This window comes from Ixodes scapularis, unplaced genomic scaffold (assembly GCF_016920785.2).
Source record: "Ixodes scapularis isolate PalLabHiFi unplaced genomic scaffold, ASM1692078v2 PGA_scaffold8__174_contigs__length_109621045, whole genome shotgun sequence".
Lineage (NCBI taxonomy): Eukaryota > Metazoa > Arthropoda > Arachnida > Ixodida > Ixodidae > Ixodes > Ixodes scapularis.
Window position 1 is genome coordinate 65,144,728 of NW_024609883.1, and position 19,215 is coordinate 65,163,942.

Sequence of the window (19,215 nt, forward strand, 5' to 3'; positions counted from 1 at the left end):
CGAAGAGTTTGCGAAGCTCGTCGACCGCTACGAGGAGAACCGGAAGTCGGGGGGCAATCCGAATGTTTTGCCTAGATCGAGTCGCACCTCCCCGGACAAGAGGGCCGAGACTACCTCGCGGTCGTCAGCTGTCAGCTGTTTCAATTGTGGCAGAGTCGGCCACTTGAAGACGGATTGTAGATCCGCGCCGACCTGTTTCAACTGTGGGCGACAGGGACACGAAAAGAAAGACTGTAAGGCTGCTCCATTGCCTAGAGATGCGACGGGCAACGCACGACCGTCGGGAGGGAATCACCCAAACAAGGCAAACCTGCCGTCTCGGACGATGCAAATGCATCAGGCCGGCAATGACACCGTCGGAACAGATGCGTTCACGCAGTTTTGTTGGCCAGTTGTGGTGAACGGAACGGTAGTGATGGGCTTTCGCGACACGGGGAGCACGATTACGCTTGTTGATGAGCGCCTCGTGGGCGCCGGGCAGAGACTGGAGTTGCGAACGAGCATCCACATGCTCGAGGGTACAGCGGAGTGTCCACTTGCAAAGGTGCATATGTCTGGCCAAGCCTTGGGAAGGGGACCCGACGAGGCGCCCGAAGAGTGTGTAGTGGCACTGTGCAAGGGTGGATTGCCCAACGGAGCAGGCGTTCTGCTGGGAAACGACCTGTTCACAAAGGGAAGGGGTTTTACCGACCCGATCATGACTGCTGGCGGATCGAAGCAGAAGAGCACATCAGATCACGGTCAAGCGGTGGCTCACGACCATGGCACCTCGACGTCAGAGCACTCAGTCGTTAAATGTATTGAAAACGGAAAGCCGGAGATAACACTGGTGACAACCCGCGAGCAGGAAAGAAAGCGAGAACCAGCAGCGCGTGTCGAGAACGAAGAACGAGAGACAGAAGGAACGCTTACCGCGCTGGAAGACAGCGTCAGCGACAGCGACGACGTGATTGGAGGAAACGGGGATGGTCGGTTTCGGGACAGCGGTCAGAACGACTTGATCGCTGGTCTGGAGTTGAGCGAATCGTTTCGGACAGAGCAAGTCAATGACGCTGAACTGCGAGAGTGGTGGGAGCGAGCAAAGAAGGCGAGTGGCGGATTCTTTGTATCGCAGGGGCTGCTCTACAAGCGGTTTATAAAAAAACCAAGACACCAATGTTGAACGAGTGGTTGAGGTGCTGGCACTTCCGGTTGCCTGCCGGACAATTGCCTTGAAGTTTGCTCATGATGCGATGACAGCGGGACACCTTGGAGTGAAGAAAACGATGGCGAGGCTCGAGGAGCGTTTCGCGTGGCCAAATTTGGCGCGTGACGTGCGTGAATACGTGCGGTCATGCGATGTTTGTCAGCGCCACGCGAGGGTTCTGACATCTGATCGAGCCGAGCTTCACCCCGTGCCCGTTCTGGGCGTACCTTTCGAAGAGATCTCGATGGACCTTATAGGCCCCATCGAACCAAGATCGAACAAGGGTAATAAGGTTGTCCTTGTTTTAATGGACAATGCGACAAGATTCCCAGAGGCTATCCCTTTGAAAAACGCAGATGCGGCCACCGTTGCACGAGCGCTTTTCGAGTTCTTCGCTCGGGTGGGCATCCCGAAAATCGTACGGAGCGACCAAGGCACCAACTTCACGTCAGCATTGCTCCGTGAGCTGTGGGAAAGGTTGGGAGTAAAAACTCAGTTTACAAGCGTCTACCACCCGCAAGGAAATGGACAAGTGGAAAGATTTAACGGGACCCTAAAGGGCATGCTGGCGAAGTACATCCAGAAGCAACCCACCGACTGGGATGATCTTCTCCCGTTTTTGCTATTTGCGTACCGGGAGACACCCAACGAGACCACTGGCTTCAGTCCATTTGAGTTATTGTACGGACGGCATGTAAGGGGACCACTAGACGTACTGAGAGAAAGCTGGGAGGGAGCAGAAGTGACAAAAGCGCAGTCGACATCGATCGTGCAGTACCTGACGAAGTTCCGTCAAAGAATGGACGACGCTTTCGCGGTGGTGAAAACAACCTCATCAAAGGTGCAGCAGAATCAGAAGAAGTGGTATGATGAGAAGTCAAGAAACTGAGAGTTTCAACGCGGGGACAAGGTGCTGGTCCTACTTCCCTCGTCAGAGAAGAAGCTCTACGCGGAATGGAGAGGGCCGTTTGTGGTTCTCGCGAAGCTGTCCCCTGTGGATTATTTAATCGATGTCGGAGGAAAGCGCAAGAAAGAGGAGAGGTACCACGTGAATGTGCTAAAGAAGTATGTTGAACGTACCGAAAACGTTACCCGAGAGATGTCCTTTGTAATGGAAGCACCCGACGAAATCGGTGACGAAATGGCGTGTTTCGATGTACGGACCCGAGAGAGCGGGTCAGGCGGAAGGCTGAACGTGGACGCGGAAGTTCAGGCTCACGAGGTTCAAGAACTGGACGAGTTGATCCGCTCCTACGGTGATGTCTTCGACGATAGGCCAGGTAGAACCACGAGAATACTGCACGAGATCCCAACGAGCGCCAACCCGATTGCGTCGAAAGCTTACAGAGTTCCGGACAGTATCAAGGCGGGGGTACAGGAACAACTGAAGGAAATGCTGGAAATGGGCGTTATACGGACATCGACAAGTCCGTGGGCATCCCCCATGGTGTGTGTAAAGAAGAAAGACAACAGCATGAGGATTTGTGTCGACTTCAGGAAGCTGAACGCGACAACACGGGATGATGCCTACCCCATGCCTTCACTCCCTGAGATGATTGAGACTGTGGGGAGAGCCAGGGTAATCAGCACCCTGGACATGTCCCAGGGTTACTGGCAAATTGGTCTATCAGAGGAGGCGATTCCCAAGACAGCATTCCGAACGGACACCGGCTCATACGAATTTACGGTCATGCCGTTCGGACTGAAGGGAGCACCAGCGACATTCCAAAGGCTGGTGGATGACCTCCTGAGAGAGCACCGCGACTTCGCTCGGGCCTACCTAGATGATATAGCGGTGTTCAGCAACACGTGGGAAGAGCACCTGCTTCATTTGCGCACCATCCTGGAGAAGTTGCGTCAGGAAGGCCTAACTCTAAAAATAAACAAGTGCCAGTTTGGGAAGCGTGAAGTGCACTACCTGGGGCACGTGATTGGGAACGGGCAAGCACAACCTGATCCTGAAAAGATCGAGACCATCCAGGCGATCGAGAGGCCCTACACGAAGACAGAGGTCCGTTCCTTCTTGGGACTAGTTAACTTCTACCGGAATTTCATTGAAAACTTCGCGGAGCTGGCAGCAGAGTGTCGAACCGATATTTTTACTGGTTCGGTTCGGGTTCGGGTTCACGGCTTTCGGTTCAGTTCCGGTTCAGTTCCGGGGCGCAAAAAATAACGGTTCAAACCGGTTCGAACCGGTTTGAACCGCTAAATTAAGAATATATTTTCCGCGTTGTTCTGTCAATAGGCGCTATTTAGGCCGTGAAACTAACTGCTGTAAACGATCTGATTTTTGCGAGGACCTACCGTATTTGCACGAATATAACGCGAGTTTTTTTCCGAAATTACGGGCTCCAAAACGCACCTCGCGTTATATTCGGAATCGAGTTCAGCCACGAGGTGCGAGAGTCTGGAGAAAGCCAGAGGAGAAAGTCATCCCTCCGGCTCAATGCAAAAGATCCAATGGAAAAAGAAGTGGGGGTGTGGAGGGGCATTTTCTAGCCATTGGGCCACGTGAAGGGGCGAATAGAAAACATAAAAAAGCATTTTTATCGCTTTTGTGTTCTTACAACGCGCGCACGCCGCACGCGCGCGCGCCATACGGGAATGCGGGCACTGGCCAATTCGAGCCAAGCCAAGCCGGGCCAAGTCAAGTCAACACAAGCCAAGCCAAGACCGCGTTTACCCAATCATGCAACACGAGGCATTTGTTTACGAAGAGGGATCAGAACAAGAAGTGTGATCGTGTATCGGGTTCAGCAGTCTTTTTTCTGCCAGCGCATTGTTTAGTTTCTGCTCAAGAGTGGTCTGGTGTTTGTGTGTTGGTGCTTCTGCTTCCGCGCCTTGTTTGGATTGTGGGCTGCCGAGGAGCTCCCACGGAAGAAAAAAGAACTACCAGACAAGCAGGTGCCGTGCTGCTGCATACCTGCGTAGTCGCCAAGTGGATTGTAAACGGAAGGACCTGAGCAGTGAGGATGAGTGCAGTCAAAACATAAACTGATATTTCTTCTATTTCCATTGACTTTTCACTTCTGCTATGCCCCCGAGTGCGAGAAATTGACGCGGCATCGGTTCGCGTTATAATAGTAATAATATTTTTTTTTCTTTTTGGGGGCATCAAAAACTGCCCTCGCGTTATATTCGTGGTCGCGTTATATTCGTGCAAATACGGTATTTTTGAGAATTTCCCGAATCGCCTACAATTCGCAAAAAATGGGTCCTGTGAACAATTTCGGTAAAATGTAAACAGATTGAAATTTATATTGAGATTCCACCGCGTCGAGAAAATTACAACCCGCGAATTATTCCAAAACTACAGCTTTGACCTAAATCGCGAAATACTGAGGCCACGAAAAATAGTTGTTTACAGTATATAGTTTTTTTTTTATTGTTTGTTCAATTTAGTTTTATTCTCAGGTACCAAAATTATAAAATTCTGTCATTTATTCCTACACAACAAGAAAGGAAAATCTACATTAACATACAAAATGTCGTGTTTATACGACTCAACATCCCTTCGTTTACCAGAGTCACATATATTGTACCTGAATCGAAATGTTTTAGGAAGTGAAGTAGGTTGCTTAAAATACCCGTGATTGGTACAACTTTGTGTTGCAGTATTAGATGTTGAATCGTGGTTTTGCCCTTGAACTAAGGAATTAATTACAGTGAATACATTCATGAAATGGGCACCTCGTCGCCATATATACCATAAAATGTGTTTTACGGAATACCTTTCACAATATATATATGATGACGAGACGACTGAGCTTAAGGGAATATAATTTTCAAAATGTCACGAAAGTCACGGGACAAGTCCTTCCAGTCTATGTTTTATAGGAACACTAAGCGACAATTGCAATGCTTGTTTTTCTAACTAGCATATTGTTTGCTCTCAGCACCATGATGTGGGCGACGAATCATGCGAAAAGGTGTGGCTGAAATTGTTCACTCTAACCTATGAGCACCTTAGTACTGAGATCGAATCTGACCTAAAACAGTGCTTACCCATGCGAAAATTTTCTTATATTGGATAAACTGGCATAGCCTGGATGTTGAGGTTTGCTCTTGACAAAATGCAGGTCAATTTAATTTGCAAATAAGCATCTCTCTCGCTAATTGATGATTTTTGTTAAATAGAACAAAGTGGTATTTCATGCTCTACTCAATTCGGAAGCTACCTAATTGGACACTTTCTGAGAGTTTAAGTGTGCAATCGTCATAGTTCCACCATTCATTCCAGTAAAAAAAGGCGATAGTAAAAACACATAAAAAACGCGATAATAAACTTCTATATATTTGAGAAGTTATATATGCGTGAGGAACACATATAGTTATTTAAATTAGCTTCAAAATAATAAAAAAAACATAATTTAAATCTTTTCAAAATCACCTATAACAAATCTATAGAGGATAAAAGCGCCGAAAAATATTTGCCGAACATCTTTCAGATAATTTAAAGGCGCATTTACTTATATATCTTGGAGGTGAGAATCTTCTATTTATGCTGCCAAATCTTCAGACAGGAATTAAGTATATTTTTATTATCATCGATAAATTTGACTTTATGAAGTTCACATAACCGCCTGAGACCGACACGGAAGGACGATACTCGAAAATACGCCAGCTGTTGTGTCTTCGGCAACGTGCTTTTGTTAGCTGTTTTGCAGTGTAAAATAGTGGGTTGCAGGGCATGCCAAAAAACACTGTGGTCACATGATATATCGGAAGGCAAATACACGAAATGTGCAGAAATAAGATGACACGCATTTTTTTCTAAATAATCCCTTACACAACGCTTTACTGCAAAAAGAAATGCATAGAAATGCATAAAATGATATTCCTAATTAAACATAGATTCCGCGCAGGGCAAACAAAGATTGTTTAGAATCCTAATATAAATCACTTTTGGGCATCAGCTTGCCTCAGCTCGAAACGTCGCGGGATGCTACCTCGGGAGGCTAATGTTATCTTAGGTTTTATGTGCACTTGTTTTGAGACCTTACTTCATGACTCTGTTCTTTATCAGTCATGTGCTCCAACATTTCATTAGGCTGCCGTATATCATCGCGAGACTACTATAAATACTACACAACTTTACACATTGGACGTCTACTGCTGGTGTTGCGAACGTCGCACTTCACCAGAAAGCTAAAGTATTTAACATGGTTTGCACGTGACGTAATCGCACTAGATACTGGTTGTCATTGCGAGTTGTTCTTGCTGAGAAAATCAAATCCGGTTTGGCAAAATGCACGCTGCAAAAGTTTCGCGCTCAGTGCAAGCTATGTATTTGAGAGGCACACATTTTTCTTGTTGGTACATCGTCGGTAGGCACGGCGCGAGTATCTGGCACGACGAAAACGTGCTTTCTGACAAGAGTGTTTTTACAAATAAAAGTTGTACCAACTACCCATCTGTCACTATCGTTTCCAGGCCACGCTTTCTAGTCTGCGCCGAAAATGTGGGGCAGAGGAATCTTTACGACACAGTATGCTTTAAAACTACCCCCCTCCCCACTCCCTTTTTTTTTAGTTGCTCCTCAAGATACTTTTTATTCCTCAGGGATTGCCTGCTCCGTATTGAGTGGTGTTCACTCGACAATTATATTTGTGTCACTTGTTAACAGTAATTCTTCCTTGCTTTAACTTTGCACCAAACTGTGAAGGTTAAACAAAATACAGGGCGGTCGAAACTTGGAGAACTTGAGAGCGACACTCCTGCGAGACTTAGAGCGGCTGCCAACGTTCGGCTATCCCCGTGAGGCCACTATGATCTTTCTTTTCAGGTATCCCTCCCGTACACACTAATAGTTCCATGTAACGTCCGACTAATACGTCACATTTAGACCCTTTAACACTTCTATTCTCGGGACGACTTTCTGAGGCAGTTCAGCAATAACGAAAACATGTTTGGGAGCCTCAATGGTGTGCATACATGTAAAATGGGTCGTGCAGCATCTTTTTTTTTTTACCTTAAGTTCAATAAATACCGCTAAGTTGTAATCCTTGACGTTGATAACTTGCAAAAGCATCCATTAGTTTGCCCCTCCGCGAAATGGCAGACAGTCGAAAGAAAGAAATGAAACAGCTTTCCCCTCCTCAACTCACAATTAGAACTATCAGCCACGTGATCTGATCCTAATATATACACCGTCAGTGTTTATCATAGTCATACGCAGGGTTGGCAAAGCAGAGAGCATGGGCTGATCTTCAGATATAATTTTAGTTGGGCCATAATGCCCGAGCCCCACTAAAGCGACAAACAGAAACAAACGACAGCGGCTAGCCTTAAACCAGAGTATTTCGCGATTTGACAGGCTTTGTAGAATAAAGAAGGCTATGCTCAAACACGAGTATCATGCACACGATGGTACCATTTGCAGGCTTGTAAACACTCGTGCTAACTTCGCGAGCACCGAACAACTCAAAGCCGTATAAAGGTACCATCGCGAACATGCTGCATGTGTCTGAGGCTTGTCGCTTTCGTTTGTTTCTGTTTCTAGCTCTAGTGGGACTCGGGCCCATCATAATCTTTGAGTTGAACACGAGCGTTACCCGAATTTTTGGCAATACTGGTTGTCATGAACCAGAGCATTTGACTCGGGATCATGACAATCGGGTACATCATGGTGTCACGTGACTCTCAGTGCGAAGTTGTGATGTCATGTGACGTCACGGTATCAACAACGTTAATAGATCTAGCGACGTCCTCAATTCGAATCGACTTAACGCGGTGAGTCACGTGACGTCACGGGGTCACGTGATGTGACATTACTTGACAGCATGTCTTGACATCATGACGTCACGTGACATTGTGACACATGGCTAATCATAGTGCCAATAAGAAAGCGCCGCAAAAAACCAGGATTTATTATACATTGCAATTCTGTATATGACGATTTGATCAATACGTAGAGGAATACACGTGCCAATAATAATAAATTTGTAATACTAACAAAAAAAATACCGTGAACCGTTTTGAACCGGTTACCGTTACATTTTTTTCGGGTTCAGTTCCGGTTCAGTTCCAAGATGGCGGCGAAGATTTCGGTTCGGTTCAGTTCCGGTTCGGCTAAAAATAACGGTTCTGTTCCGGTTTTCGGTTCGGTTCGGTTCCGGTTCGACACCCTGGCTGGCAGCGCCGCTTACAGACCTCACACGCAAGGCGGAACCTAAGCATGTAGTGTGGACGCCATCATGCGAGAGCGCATTCCGCGCACTGAAGCAGAGAATATGCAGCAGTCCAGTGCAGCGAAGCCCCGACCCGAGTCGACCCTATATACTCCAGGTAGACGCTGGCGGCAGGGCGATCGGGGCCATCCTAGCTCAAACTAGCGAGGGCGTCGAGCGCCCCGTTGCGTACGCCAGCCGCAAGCTACTTCTTCCTGAGACGAAGTACGCAACAATTGAGAAGGAGTGCCTGGCAATTGTGTGGGCCATGAAACATTTCCATGTGTATGTTTATGGGCAAAATGTCACAGTCCAGTCGGACCACAACGCGCTCCAATGGCTAAACAACAGCAGGCAGAACAATGACCGTCAACAAAGGTGGAGCCTGTTGCTGCAGGCCTACCAGATTAAGATAGACTACAAACAGGGTCGCTTGCATTCGAATGCGGACGCCTTGTCGCGTATTTAAGGGCACTAGGATCAGAATGTAGTGACCCGCCAAGGCTTGCTATCTGCTTCCTCACTGAACATGTAGTCGCAGAGTATTTTTTTTTTTTTTTTTTATGAACCTGAGCGTTGAGGATATGAAAAAAAGAAAAAAAAAGTGTTTATTGTATTTATAGTATTTCACTTGTGCGTGTCTGTTTTAGATGGTTAGTTTTATAAAGCTGTATTACAGGATGGAGTTGCACCATATGTAATGAAAACAATGGGCGTTTCGTGAGCAGAGGCTCGCAAATCTTGTTTTTATATGTTTTCATTTCGGTTAGAGGGGGCGTGTCGTGTTATTTTCTATGTTTTTGCTTTCTTCGGGGGTTCCAGTATCTTTACGGCACGGCACGTTTCCCCTCCCGGGGTTAATGGGCCCCAAGTGGAGGCGCGAACGTGAACGTTGTAACTTTACACCCGTGTACGGGTGCCGCGTCTTCTCCGTGTACGGAGGTGCTTTTTATTATTTTAGCTGCTCTTGACAGCTTCGTTCGGAATGTGTACTGATTTGTGTACGCGGTTTATGCCGTTGATGGCACGTCCCTTTCGTGTTGCCGACCTTTCGGGGTTGTACCGGGAATCGGCTAATGTGCTTTTGTAAGGGTCGATGATTTTAATGTTTACAGAGTCGGAGGCGGAGGGCCGTTTCGTTTTGGATAGCGCCAACTGAACTCATTTACTATTTTGCTTGTCGGGATTTGTGTAGCCGTACCACGAAGACGAGAATGTGTGTCAGAGGGAGAGAGTGAAAGAGAGAGAGAAACGAGGGTAGCTATGTTGGGAGCAGGAGAGTTGAGAAACGCAGGTCAACTAAGAGATTTCAAGGGAGACGCATCGAGAGCGATGCAGGAGGAGTTGATATAAAAGTCCCATCGAGAGCGATGCGGAAAATTAAGAAGATAAAGTGCAGAGCTGTCACTTAGAGAGTTAAACGGCAGAGGCCATCGAGTTTTGAGAACTAGCGAACTTTAACTATGTTGTAATTTTTGTGTATAATACCTGCATCAACCCTAAAATTGTTTACAATCCCGAAATCACTAAAACCCAAGAGAAGAGACCCTTGACTGGAAATCGGTGACAACGACGTCAGCACAGACCCGAAGACGAGAGACTTCACGTCACGAGAAGAGACGAGACGGATATAAACCTCCTTTACAGGCTGCCAACGTTCGGCTGTCCCTCCGAGACCACTAGAATCTTCCTTTCCAGGTATCCCTCCCATACGCACTCATAGCTCTTTGTGAAATGAATACCACTACAAAATAATCCCTCACGTTGATAACTTGCAATAACATCCATTAGTTTTCCCCTCCGTGCAACAGCAGACGCAGAACAAATGAAGAAAAGAACCAGCTTTCCCTTTCTCTACTCGAAATTAGAAGCAGCAGCCATGTGATCTGACGCTAATTATATATTGTCAGTGTTTATCACAGTCATGTGCTTGGGTTGGCAAAGCATAGTGCATGGGGTGAGCTTCAGATATTGTTAGAGTTGGGCAATTATAATCTTGAATTGTACACAAACCGTTACATGAATGTTTGGCGATACTGACTGTCATGAACCCGAGCACTCGACCAGGGGTAATGAAAATCACTTGCGTCGCGGTGTTACGTGACTCTCGGTGCAAAGTCGAGATGTCATGTTACGTCAGGATGTCAACTACGTTAATAAATCTAGTGATGCTCTCAAGTTAAATTGACTTGACGCAGTGAATTGTGTGACATCACGGGGTCGTGTGATGCGACATTACTTGACAGCATGTATTGATACCATGATGTCATGTGACCATGTGACAAATGATTAATCATAGTGTCAATACAAAAATGCCACAGAAACCCACAATTTCTTATACATTGCAATTCTGTATATGACTATTTGATCAACACAAAGGAATACAGCTGCCAATTTTATATTCCCAAATATTCAATTCGTAATACTAACAAAAAAGAAAAAAAAAAAGATTACCATGAACCGTTTTGAACCAGTTACCGTTATATTCTTTCCGGTTCAGTCCTGGTTCAGTTCCAAGAGGGCGGCAAAGATTTTGGTTCGGTTCAGTTCCGCTTCTGCTAAAAACAATGGTTTGGTTCCGGTTCGACACCCTGGTTGCGGCGTCAGATCGGCTAGAGGAGCTTCATCCTCGAGGCCAACACTGCACATCCTTTGGTGCGTCAGCTATGCGGGAAACGGCACGGCTTTTGCAAAGGCAACCGACCCCCCCCCCCCCCCCGCCTCCTCAGCACATAAGACAATGAGTTGGAGAGAACACAAGAGGAACGACCCATTAAAATGTCAAGTGGAGCTAAACTACAGAAGTTCTCAGAGTGAATGTGCGTTGTGCTTTTGCCCCGTGAAGATTGTTATTTCCCTTTCCCCTTGCCACTTTTCCCAATCTCCCAAGTCATGTCAGTGCGGCCCTAAGCACATGCTGCACACGAAGATACGGCAGGAATACATCGACGGAGAAGCGGATGCAGATGCAAGAGTACGCAAAAATGAAAGGGCCCGAAGGAAACTCGTGAACTTGGATTTTAGGCCGTTTCACCAACTTTTTATTGGGGGCTCGAGCCTGGACTTCATTATCACCACTGAGCGCTCATGGCAGGAGATTACAATGTTCCCAGAAACAGGTAAGCCCCCACCAGGGTTTGGGGGTGGGAATCACAAAGGCAAAAAAAGTAGGGCTTGGTTGCCCCTTTCTTTTTATTTGTTTTTTTTCAAGGAACATGGGGCACAATATCTTCCCTTTTTTAATGTATTGACGGTTCCTTTCAATTTTGTTCCTAAAATTGCTTTCGGTTGTTTCACAGGCTGTTAATTTAAAAGGTTAAAAGCGCAAAACAACAAGGACGAGGAAGAACACACACTCGACAGGCAAGCACTAACTTGCAACTGATATTTATCCCAGTCAGTTAAGACAGCGCACATGTGCGAATAAAGTTGCCAGTAACATGCAACTAACATTTTATCCCAATCAGTCAAAGCAACACACATGTGCGAACTAAGGTGCCACTCATGCTTCCACTTTAAATTAAAAACTACAAATGACACAATTATACACATGTATCCAAATCCTAAGAGTCAAACACGTCTAGACGAAACCGCCCCGAAAGGAAACCAGTCTGTCACTAAGGGCAATAGATGGCGTGCTGTCGCAGTTGACACCCGATGCTCTGATAAAAAAAATGTCTCAACTACTTCTCTTTTCATCTTGTGACGGACTGTTTTAATAAACTTCGTTAGTTCTAAAAGGGGTTCACACCCGCAACGCACGCAGTGACCCGCAAGTTGGCCCTGGCCCCTCCCCCCCGACTTTTTACGGGCCACAAGCCGATGCTCACACGCCCTTTCATTAAAACATTGCCCCGTCTGTTCTGTGTAAATGCACCTGCATGTCAGGGGCATCTCGTAGACAACATTAGATGTGCAGGCTGTGAATTGCGTGACGTGCTTCTTCGACACTCGACAAGCTTCCCCATTGTCATCATAAAACAAACCTTTGCCGGGTTGCAAGGTGCAGAAAGAACATTAACTTTGTATTTCACAGCTGTCTTCTTCAGATTGTGCGACACCTGTTTGATAGAATGTCCAGCGCAGCGCGATGCGCGTGCTTTTTAATTCTTTTTCCTTTACAAGCTGTACATATATACAACGAGACTACAGCGCTATATAAGAGTCTGTGTCTCACATCTTCCCTTTTCTAACAAGGAAGTCAGGTGGCGTAACGTTTTGGTCGAATAACACATCTTCCACTTGTCGTGTGTGTGTGGCTCGTGTCGGTACATGCAGGAACGAACAGAGGTACATTCGGTGTACTTTTTCGACGATGGGTGGTTTCGGCGGTCGCTTCAGGCATCGGGACTAAGTGTGTCCTGTTGCGGCGAACGGACGTATCGCCAGTGTCCACCCAGTATGATCTCGGCTCCTCAGCTGACCTGTGGACAGTGCCGAACTTCTCGAGGTCCACTACCCAGACGTCTGTGTCGACATTCAAGTCAGGAAGATTTCGCACCCCATGGCGGGAATCAAACCAGAGTTTCTGCTTCTTCCTGCTTTCTTCTTCGTACGCCCTTAGTTTCTTTGTCTGGGAGATGAGGAAGCAGGCTGTTTGAAGAAGTTGGAAGAGTTGTTCTGATTCTTCCACCCATTAGTAACTCCGCAGGTGAGTAACCGTTCTTGAGGGGGCTCGCCCTGTAGGTAAGAAGGGTCTGGTACGGGTCTCCCGACTTTTTCAGGGATCCTTTGATTATTTTTACAGCAGCTTCTGCTAGACCGTTACTTTGTGGATAGTGGGGACTTGAAGTTGTGTGTCTAAACCCATATTCTTTTGCAAACAATGCGAACGATGAATCGGGTCCTTTGGAAAACTGTGGTCCGTTGTCACTGATGACTACCTCCGGTATGCCGTGTCTTGCAAAGATGAACTTGCAGTGTGTGACGACAGCGTTGCCAGTCAAGGTAGTGAGCTTCACTAACTCGGGAAACCTCGAGTAGTAATCTGTGACAATCAGCCACCACGACCCACCAAGAAAGAAAAGGTCCATGCCGACCTTTTGCCATGGTCTTTCCGGAAACTCCGTGGGCTTCAGTGGCATTTTCCTGTTTCCTTTCTGTTGGAGGCAAGTCCGACATGACTTCACCAAATTCTCAATGTCAGCGTCGATTGTTGGCCACCAGGCCAAAATGGCCTTCGTGCAGAATGCGAAGAGTTGCTTCCTGGAGCTTTTTCGGGATGATGATTCTGATGCCATGCATAAGAACGTCTTCGACTTCGGTGACATGGTCTTTATGCGGCCAGAACTCCTTTAGGCAAGGCTGCAGATCACGATGACTTGGCCAGCCTTTTTGTGTGAAAGAGCGGAGTTGGCGGCAGGACTCATCTTCTTCTTGTTCCCTTTTTAGCTCTTGCAACGAAGGGGGAGCAACTGGCAGCATTGAAAACAGCTGGTTTATGTAGCCTTCGATCTCTTCTTCCAGCTCGTTGTCTTCGATCTTCCCTTGCAGCGGAGACCTTGACAAAGCGTCAGCGGCGGTGATGTCTTTGCCTGGAATGTACATGATTTCAAAAGCGTACTGCATTAAGCGCATGCGCATCCTCTGCAGTCGAGGTGTCAGGTCGTCAATCGCTTCCGACCCAAACAGCGAGACAAGAGATTTATGGTCCGTTTCCAGGCAAAACTTAGTTCCGCAGACGTAGTCGTGAAACTTCTCGCAGGCCCAGACGAGAGCAAGGCCTTCCTTTTCGATCTGAGCGTAACGGCGTTCAGTCTCGGTTAGTACTCGAGAAGCATAGGCAATGACAGCGTAGCGACCGTCGTCTTGCTGCTGACGTTGGACAGCGCCCAGGCCATACGAGGAGGCATCCGCTGTGACTTTAGTTGGTCTCTTCGGGGAGTACATCGCGAGGACTGGATCTGATGAGAGTAGTCTTTTCCAGTTTGAGAATGCTTTTTCCTGCGCGGTCTCCCAGACGAACTCTTGCTTTGATGACAACATGCTTGACAGTGGTTGTAGCAACTCTGCCATGTTAGGTACAAAACGACCTAATAGGTGGCCATGCCCATCAGCCGTCGGAGTTCAGTCTTGGAGGTTGGCCTCGGCATCTCAGTGACTGCTTTTATCTTGTTCTCGTCAGGTCGAACGCGGTTGTTCTCGATGATGTGCCCCAAGTACTGTATCTTCGTGACGCCAAACTGGCATTTGTCTCTGTTCAGGGTCACGCCTGCGTCTCGAACTCGCTCTAGAGTAGGGCGGAGTCGTTGCTCGTGCTGTTCCTTCGATGATCCCCAGACAAGGATATCGTCCATGTGGCAAGCAACACCTTCAAGACCCTGGAGAATGTCGCTCATGCGCCGTTGGAAGTGTTCCGGGGCAGAGCAGATACCAAATGGTAGGCGATTGAAGCAAAAGCGACCGAAGGGCGTGATGAAAGTGGTCAGCGCTTTACTCTTCTCGCTTAAAGGAATCTGCCAAAATCCTGACGTGGCATCCATTTTTGAGAACCAGGTGGCTCCTTGCAGCGTTTCAAGGGTGTGTTCCACCGCCGGAATGGGACGCCATTCACGTAGGACGAACTTATTGAGCTCTGTGCAGTCTAAACAGATTCTCAGTGCTCCTGACGGTTTGGGTACCACCACCATTGGAGCACACCAAGAGGTGGGTTCTGTTACGGGGTTGATGACGCCGATTTCTTGCATCCGTAGAAGCTCCTCTTTTGTCTTCTCATACAGAGGTAGAGGCACCCGACGAGGAGACGTGAGAGCATGTGGAGTGGCGTCAGGTCGAAGCAGTATGTCACACTCCTGTTGTAACTTGCCAAGACCTTGGAAGACCTCAGGGAAGTCTTTGTCGACGTTCAACACCGAAACAGAGTTGAGGGAGCTGAACAGTCCCAAGCGATTGATGGCTGGCTTGCCAAGAAGAGCGGTGCGGAGTAGCGGAAGGATGTAAACGTCTTCCGACGCTTTCTCGGCCGTTCAACTTGAAATGGAGTTTGGCCACCCCCGAGATGCAAAGAGCTTTTCCATCAGGTCCCTGAAGACGACGCGTTGTGGGGTTTAGAGGGATATGCTTGAAATGCTGATGGTACTGTCGTTCAGGAATGACAGTCTCGTCCGCCCCCGTGTCGATCTTGAAGATCAGTATTTTCGCTTCTACTTGCGGAGCGACTTCCCAGGTTGACGAGGCAGTTTCACCCACCAAACCAAGGAATCCTGGCTCTTTTTCGATTGTCTGCAGCATTTGCACCGACCGGCAAACAGTCGCATAGTGGCCCTTCTTTCTGCACTTTTGGCACGTGCCACTCTTTGCTGGACAGAGAGCTCGCGCGTGCCGCTCTTTACCGTACCAGCCACATGAGCGGGCTTGATTTTTCTTGCTGCTGCCTTTTGTGGGTTGATGCTGAGTCTTAGACGGTGGCTTGGCGTCGGAGTCGTGTTTAGCAGACTTGTTCTTTCTCACGTGTAGTGCATCCACGGCTGCAGTTTCTTTGGGATGGCCTTGACGGAGTTCTGCCTGTTGCAGCTGAACAGACTCGTTCTGACGCGCAACGGTGAGTGCCTTCAAAAGATTGAGGTCGGGGTCTAACTGAAGAGTTTGCGACACCTTGTGATTCTTGAGGCCTACGACTAGCCTGTCTCGAATCAGTTCCTCGCGGAGTTCTCCGAAGTTGCAGGTGTCTGCTAGGGCATGGAGAACTGTAGCAAAATCTTCGACGGACTCACCGTCCAGCTGGACTCTGGTGTTGAATTTCGCCCGTTCGAAGATGACGTTTCTTCGAGGAATGAAGTAGTTGTCATAGCTCTTGAGCACCACGTCGAAGTTTTTCTGCTCATCGGACGTCAACTTGAACGTGTTGAAAATGTCCTCTGCCTGGGGGCCCATGAGGTACACCAGCGTGTCGACTTGACTCTCCCTTGGACGGTCGCAGAGTCCCGAAGCAGCGCGGTAGCGCAGGAACCGCTTCTTCCATTGGAATCACTCGAGTCTTTGATTTATTTTGTTTTGTTGACCAACATCTGTGCTCGCGTTACGCTTGATTTTTTGAAGAATGCATTCACGCACACTGGAAATCAAGCAGGCAGGGCAACCTGCATTGTTTAAGCGCTCTATCTGATGTTAACACCGGTCACTACTTCATGACGGCAACTCTTAGAGCGCAGCTCTTAGACGTCCGTTTCCGGCTTGAGCGGCGTCCGCACGGTGCAATATGGGTACATTTCCCCGGTAAATTTAGCAGAAAATTTCCCCCCTAAATTTAGCGGAAAACTTCCCTCGCTTAGCGTTTAACGGAAAGAATTCCCCGCTAAATTTAGCAAAAATGTTTCCTCTAAATGGGAGGTGAGTAGGAGAGGAGGAGGGGCATAGCCTCCTCTCCGTACCTTCCCCTTCTGCTCCTCAAAAGCTGCGCTCTAATTCGGCGTTACAGGGAGTTGTAAACGGCTTTCATTTTTGATGAGGCAGCTTGAAGGCAGGAAGTTATGCCTCTTTTTATCAACTTTGAATGAGCACTGTCAAAAGACAGAAGACTTTTTCTCGAACGCGGTTTGCACCAGCAACACACGCAACTCACATAATGCAAGCCGCAGATCCAAACACTGGATGCACTTGTCTTGGGGAGGCTCTCAGGTGAACTTCAGACCGTCAGACAAGGCGGCAAACAAATTGACGATTCTCGTAACTTGGTGCCAAAGTTAATTTTCGGGTGAACATCCACAAGGACCAGAAAATCATCTACATACCTAAAAATTCTGACAACATACAGGTCAATCAGGCATTCGGAGATGCATCTATCCAGGGTTGTAAAAGTTACTTCAAATATGTACCTAAGACACAGTTACAGTTACTCACACGAAAAGGCACCTAGGTACGTACCTAGATACTCTCTTAAAAATGTACCTAGGTACCAGGTATAGTTACTTCAAAGATACTTTCTTTGTTTATTTTCCCCAAATTTGTTGAATATATTGGAAGTAAAGCTTTTTATATTAAAGATACATACAAAAACAAGTTTGATAAATGTGCTTTATTGGTGTCAATGCGAGAAATAAGGAAAACTGCATTCACATGAGCATTCCAGGACGGGAGGCACTCACTTGATCGAATGACGTTTTAGCGAACGCCCAAGTTTCACCGAATGACACTTTAGCGAACAGTCGGACGCCGCGAAGCGGCGTTTTCGGGTGGGCCAAATGAGTCCATATTTTTGTAATGAGTTGCCGCAGACTGTCGCCGCGAAGCGGCGTAAAGCGCAGCGCGACGGATGGGTTAACGCGCGCCCCCGTTATTCGCTAAAACGACCATTCGCTCAAATGTCGCCGTTCGCTAAAATGTCATTCGCTCTTGTGATATGGACCCTTTCCAGGACACATTATTTTTTTCGGTTTGAGATGAAGGAAGCAGATCCCGATTCAATAAATTGGTGTCATTAGAACAGCATCGCTAATCCACCCTTCGCTCAAATGAACACCGCCATACGCTAAACTTTCAATTAATGAAACACCATGGTCGGGGCTTCATTTGCTAAAACGTTCAATCAAGTAGTGCCTCCCAGGTCATACCCAACTCACCGCCAATCACAGCACAAGGTAGTTTGTAAATACTTCAAGATTTATAGTGTCTACCATTTTGACAAAGTGAATAGAAAAGTACCTGTAAAAAGTAACTTCAGTTTGTTAAAAGTTACTGGAAAATGTACTTTTGCACTCCCCTGCCGACGCCCATAGCTACGCGTTATCCCAACCAATCCAGCCCTGTGAAGGTAGCACGTGACAACACGCCGCGCGCGTTTCTCGAAAGTCACGTGGCACTCGCAGGGCATTTGACCCATCAGCCCATTGTAGCCTGTGCGGTACTTCGCAAAAAGAAAACAGTTCTGTCACTAAGCGCACTTGACCGGCGCGATGACACCAAACAATACACTAAGATATAACGGTAAGCAGGCAACAATTAATGCGAAGTTGCAAACGCGAACCGAAGCGAAACCAACCGCGCGCCCCGGCATCTTGCTATGGAGACTGAAAGTACGTACACAAAGGACCAATGCCTAAACGAGCCCACGCTGCTCGCAAAATGCTTTTAACGGCACGGTCCTCTGGGTTATGATGACTACAGAACATGCGAAAGTTCACGATAATTTGATTGCACGACTGACGTAGCAAATAATGAACAACTTTCGAGTACCTTGCGTGGCTCTTTTGTGTTGGCTGTCGGTTTGGTTGTCGGTTCGGCCGTCGGTACCGCTGTCGGCTGTCCACATCGGTCGGAAACCTTCTTGACCAGCAAACCGAGCCTATCATTTGAAGGTTTGCAGTTGCCCAGGTTCGCAATTTCTGAATTTTCGCTGTTGCCGTACGTCGGTGGGGACATCGCGCCCGTGAGTGTTTTTAAGACGAGACTGCCATTTTTGCGCGTTTCGATAGCAAACGCATGGTCTCTCTTCAGCAAGAAAGCATCTGAAAGTGCGGGAAACTCAAGGAAACGAGAAGCATGTCGATAGGGCTGACGCTAGTACAACGAGCACCAAACACCGAAATTTAAATTTATTAGTTTCGGTTTCGTTTATATTTGATTGTATATTGTGTTATCATTGGTAAACTTCTATGGTGGCTGGTGATGGCATGCAGCAAATAAAGTTCAAAGGATCGCCGAAAGCACTGAAACGGCGTTCGATTGTGCCCTCGAAATAGTAGTTTTTGGCGCGCCTTACCGACGTTTGAAATCTCGCGGATGAGTGCCAGTACTTGTCGTATGTGCAACTTTGTTCTTGCTGTACAGTTGTTTGCGATTTTAATAATGACATCAATATAAACTAACTAGTCCCAATCAAGAGTCGTGCCAGTACCGGATAGAAGCAGTGTTGGATAAAGTACA

At 47.3% G+C, this 19,215-nt stretch overlaps 1 protein-coding gene across 5 annotated transcripts in view; it reads right to left on the reverse strand.

The window, feature by feature from the left end:
• LOC115319748 overlaps positions 1-18,825 on the reverse strand; it is an 84,555-nt gene extending 65,730 nt beyond the window's left edge. For 4 of the 5 annotated variants that reach the window (XM_029979771.3, XM_042286869.1, XM_029979768.2 and 1 more), the window contains exon 1: positions 18,526-18,802. In XM_029979771.3, the coding sequence (XP_029835631.2) occupies positions 18,526-18,711 (186 nt within the window). In that variant the 5' untranslated portion in view covers positions 18,712-18,802. Of the gene's footprint in view, positions 1-18,525 lie in introns of all 5 variants that reach the window. The other variant, XM_029979770.4, reaches the window with a different exon arrangement.
• Positions 18,826-19,215: the final 390 nt, after the last annotated feature.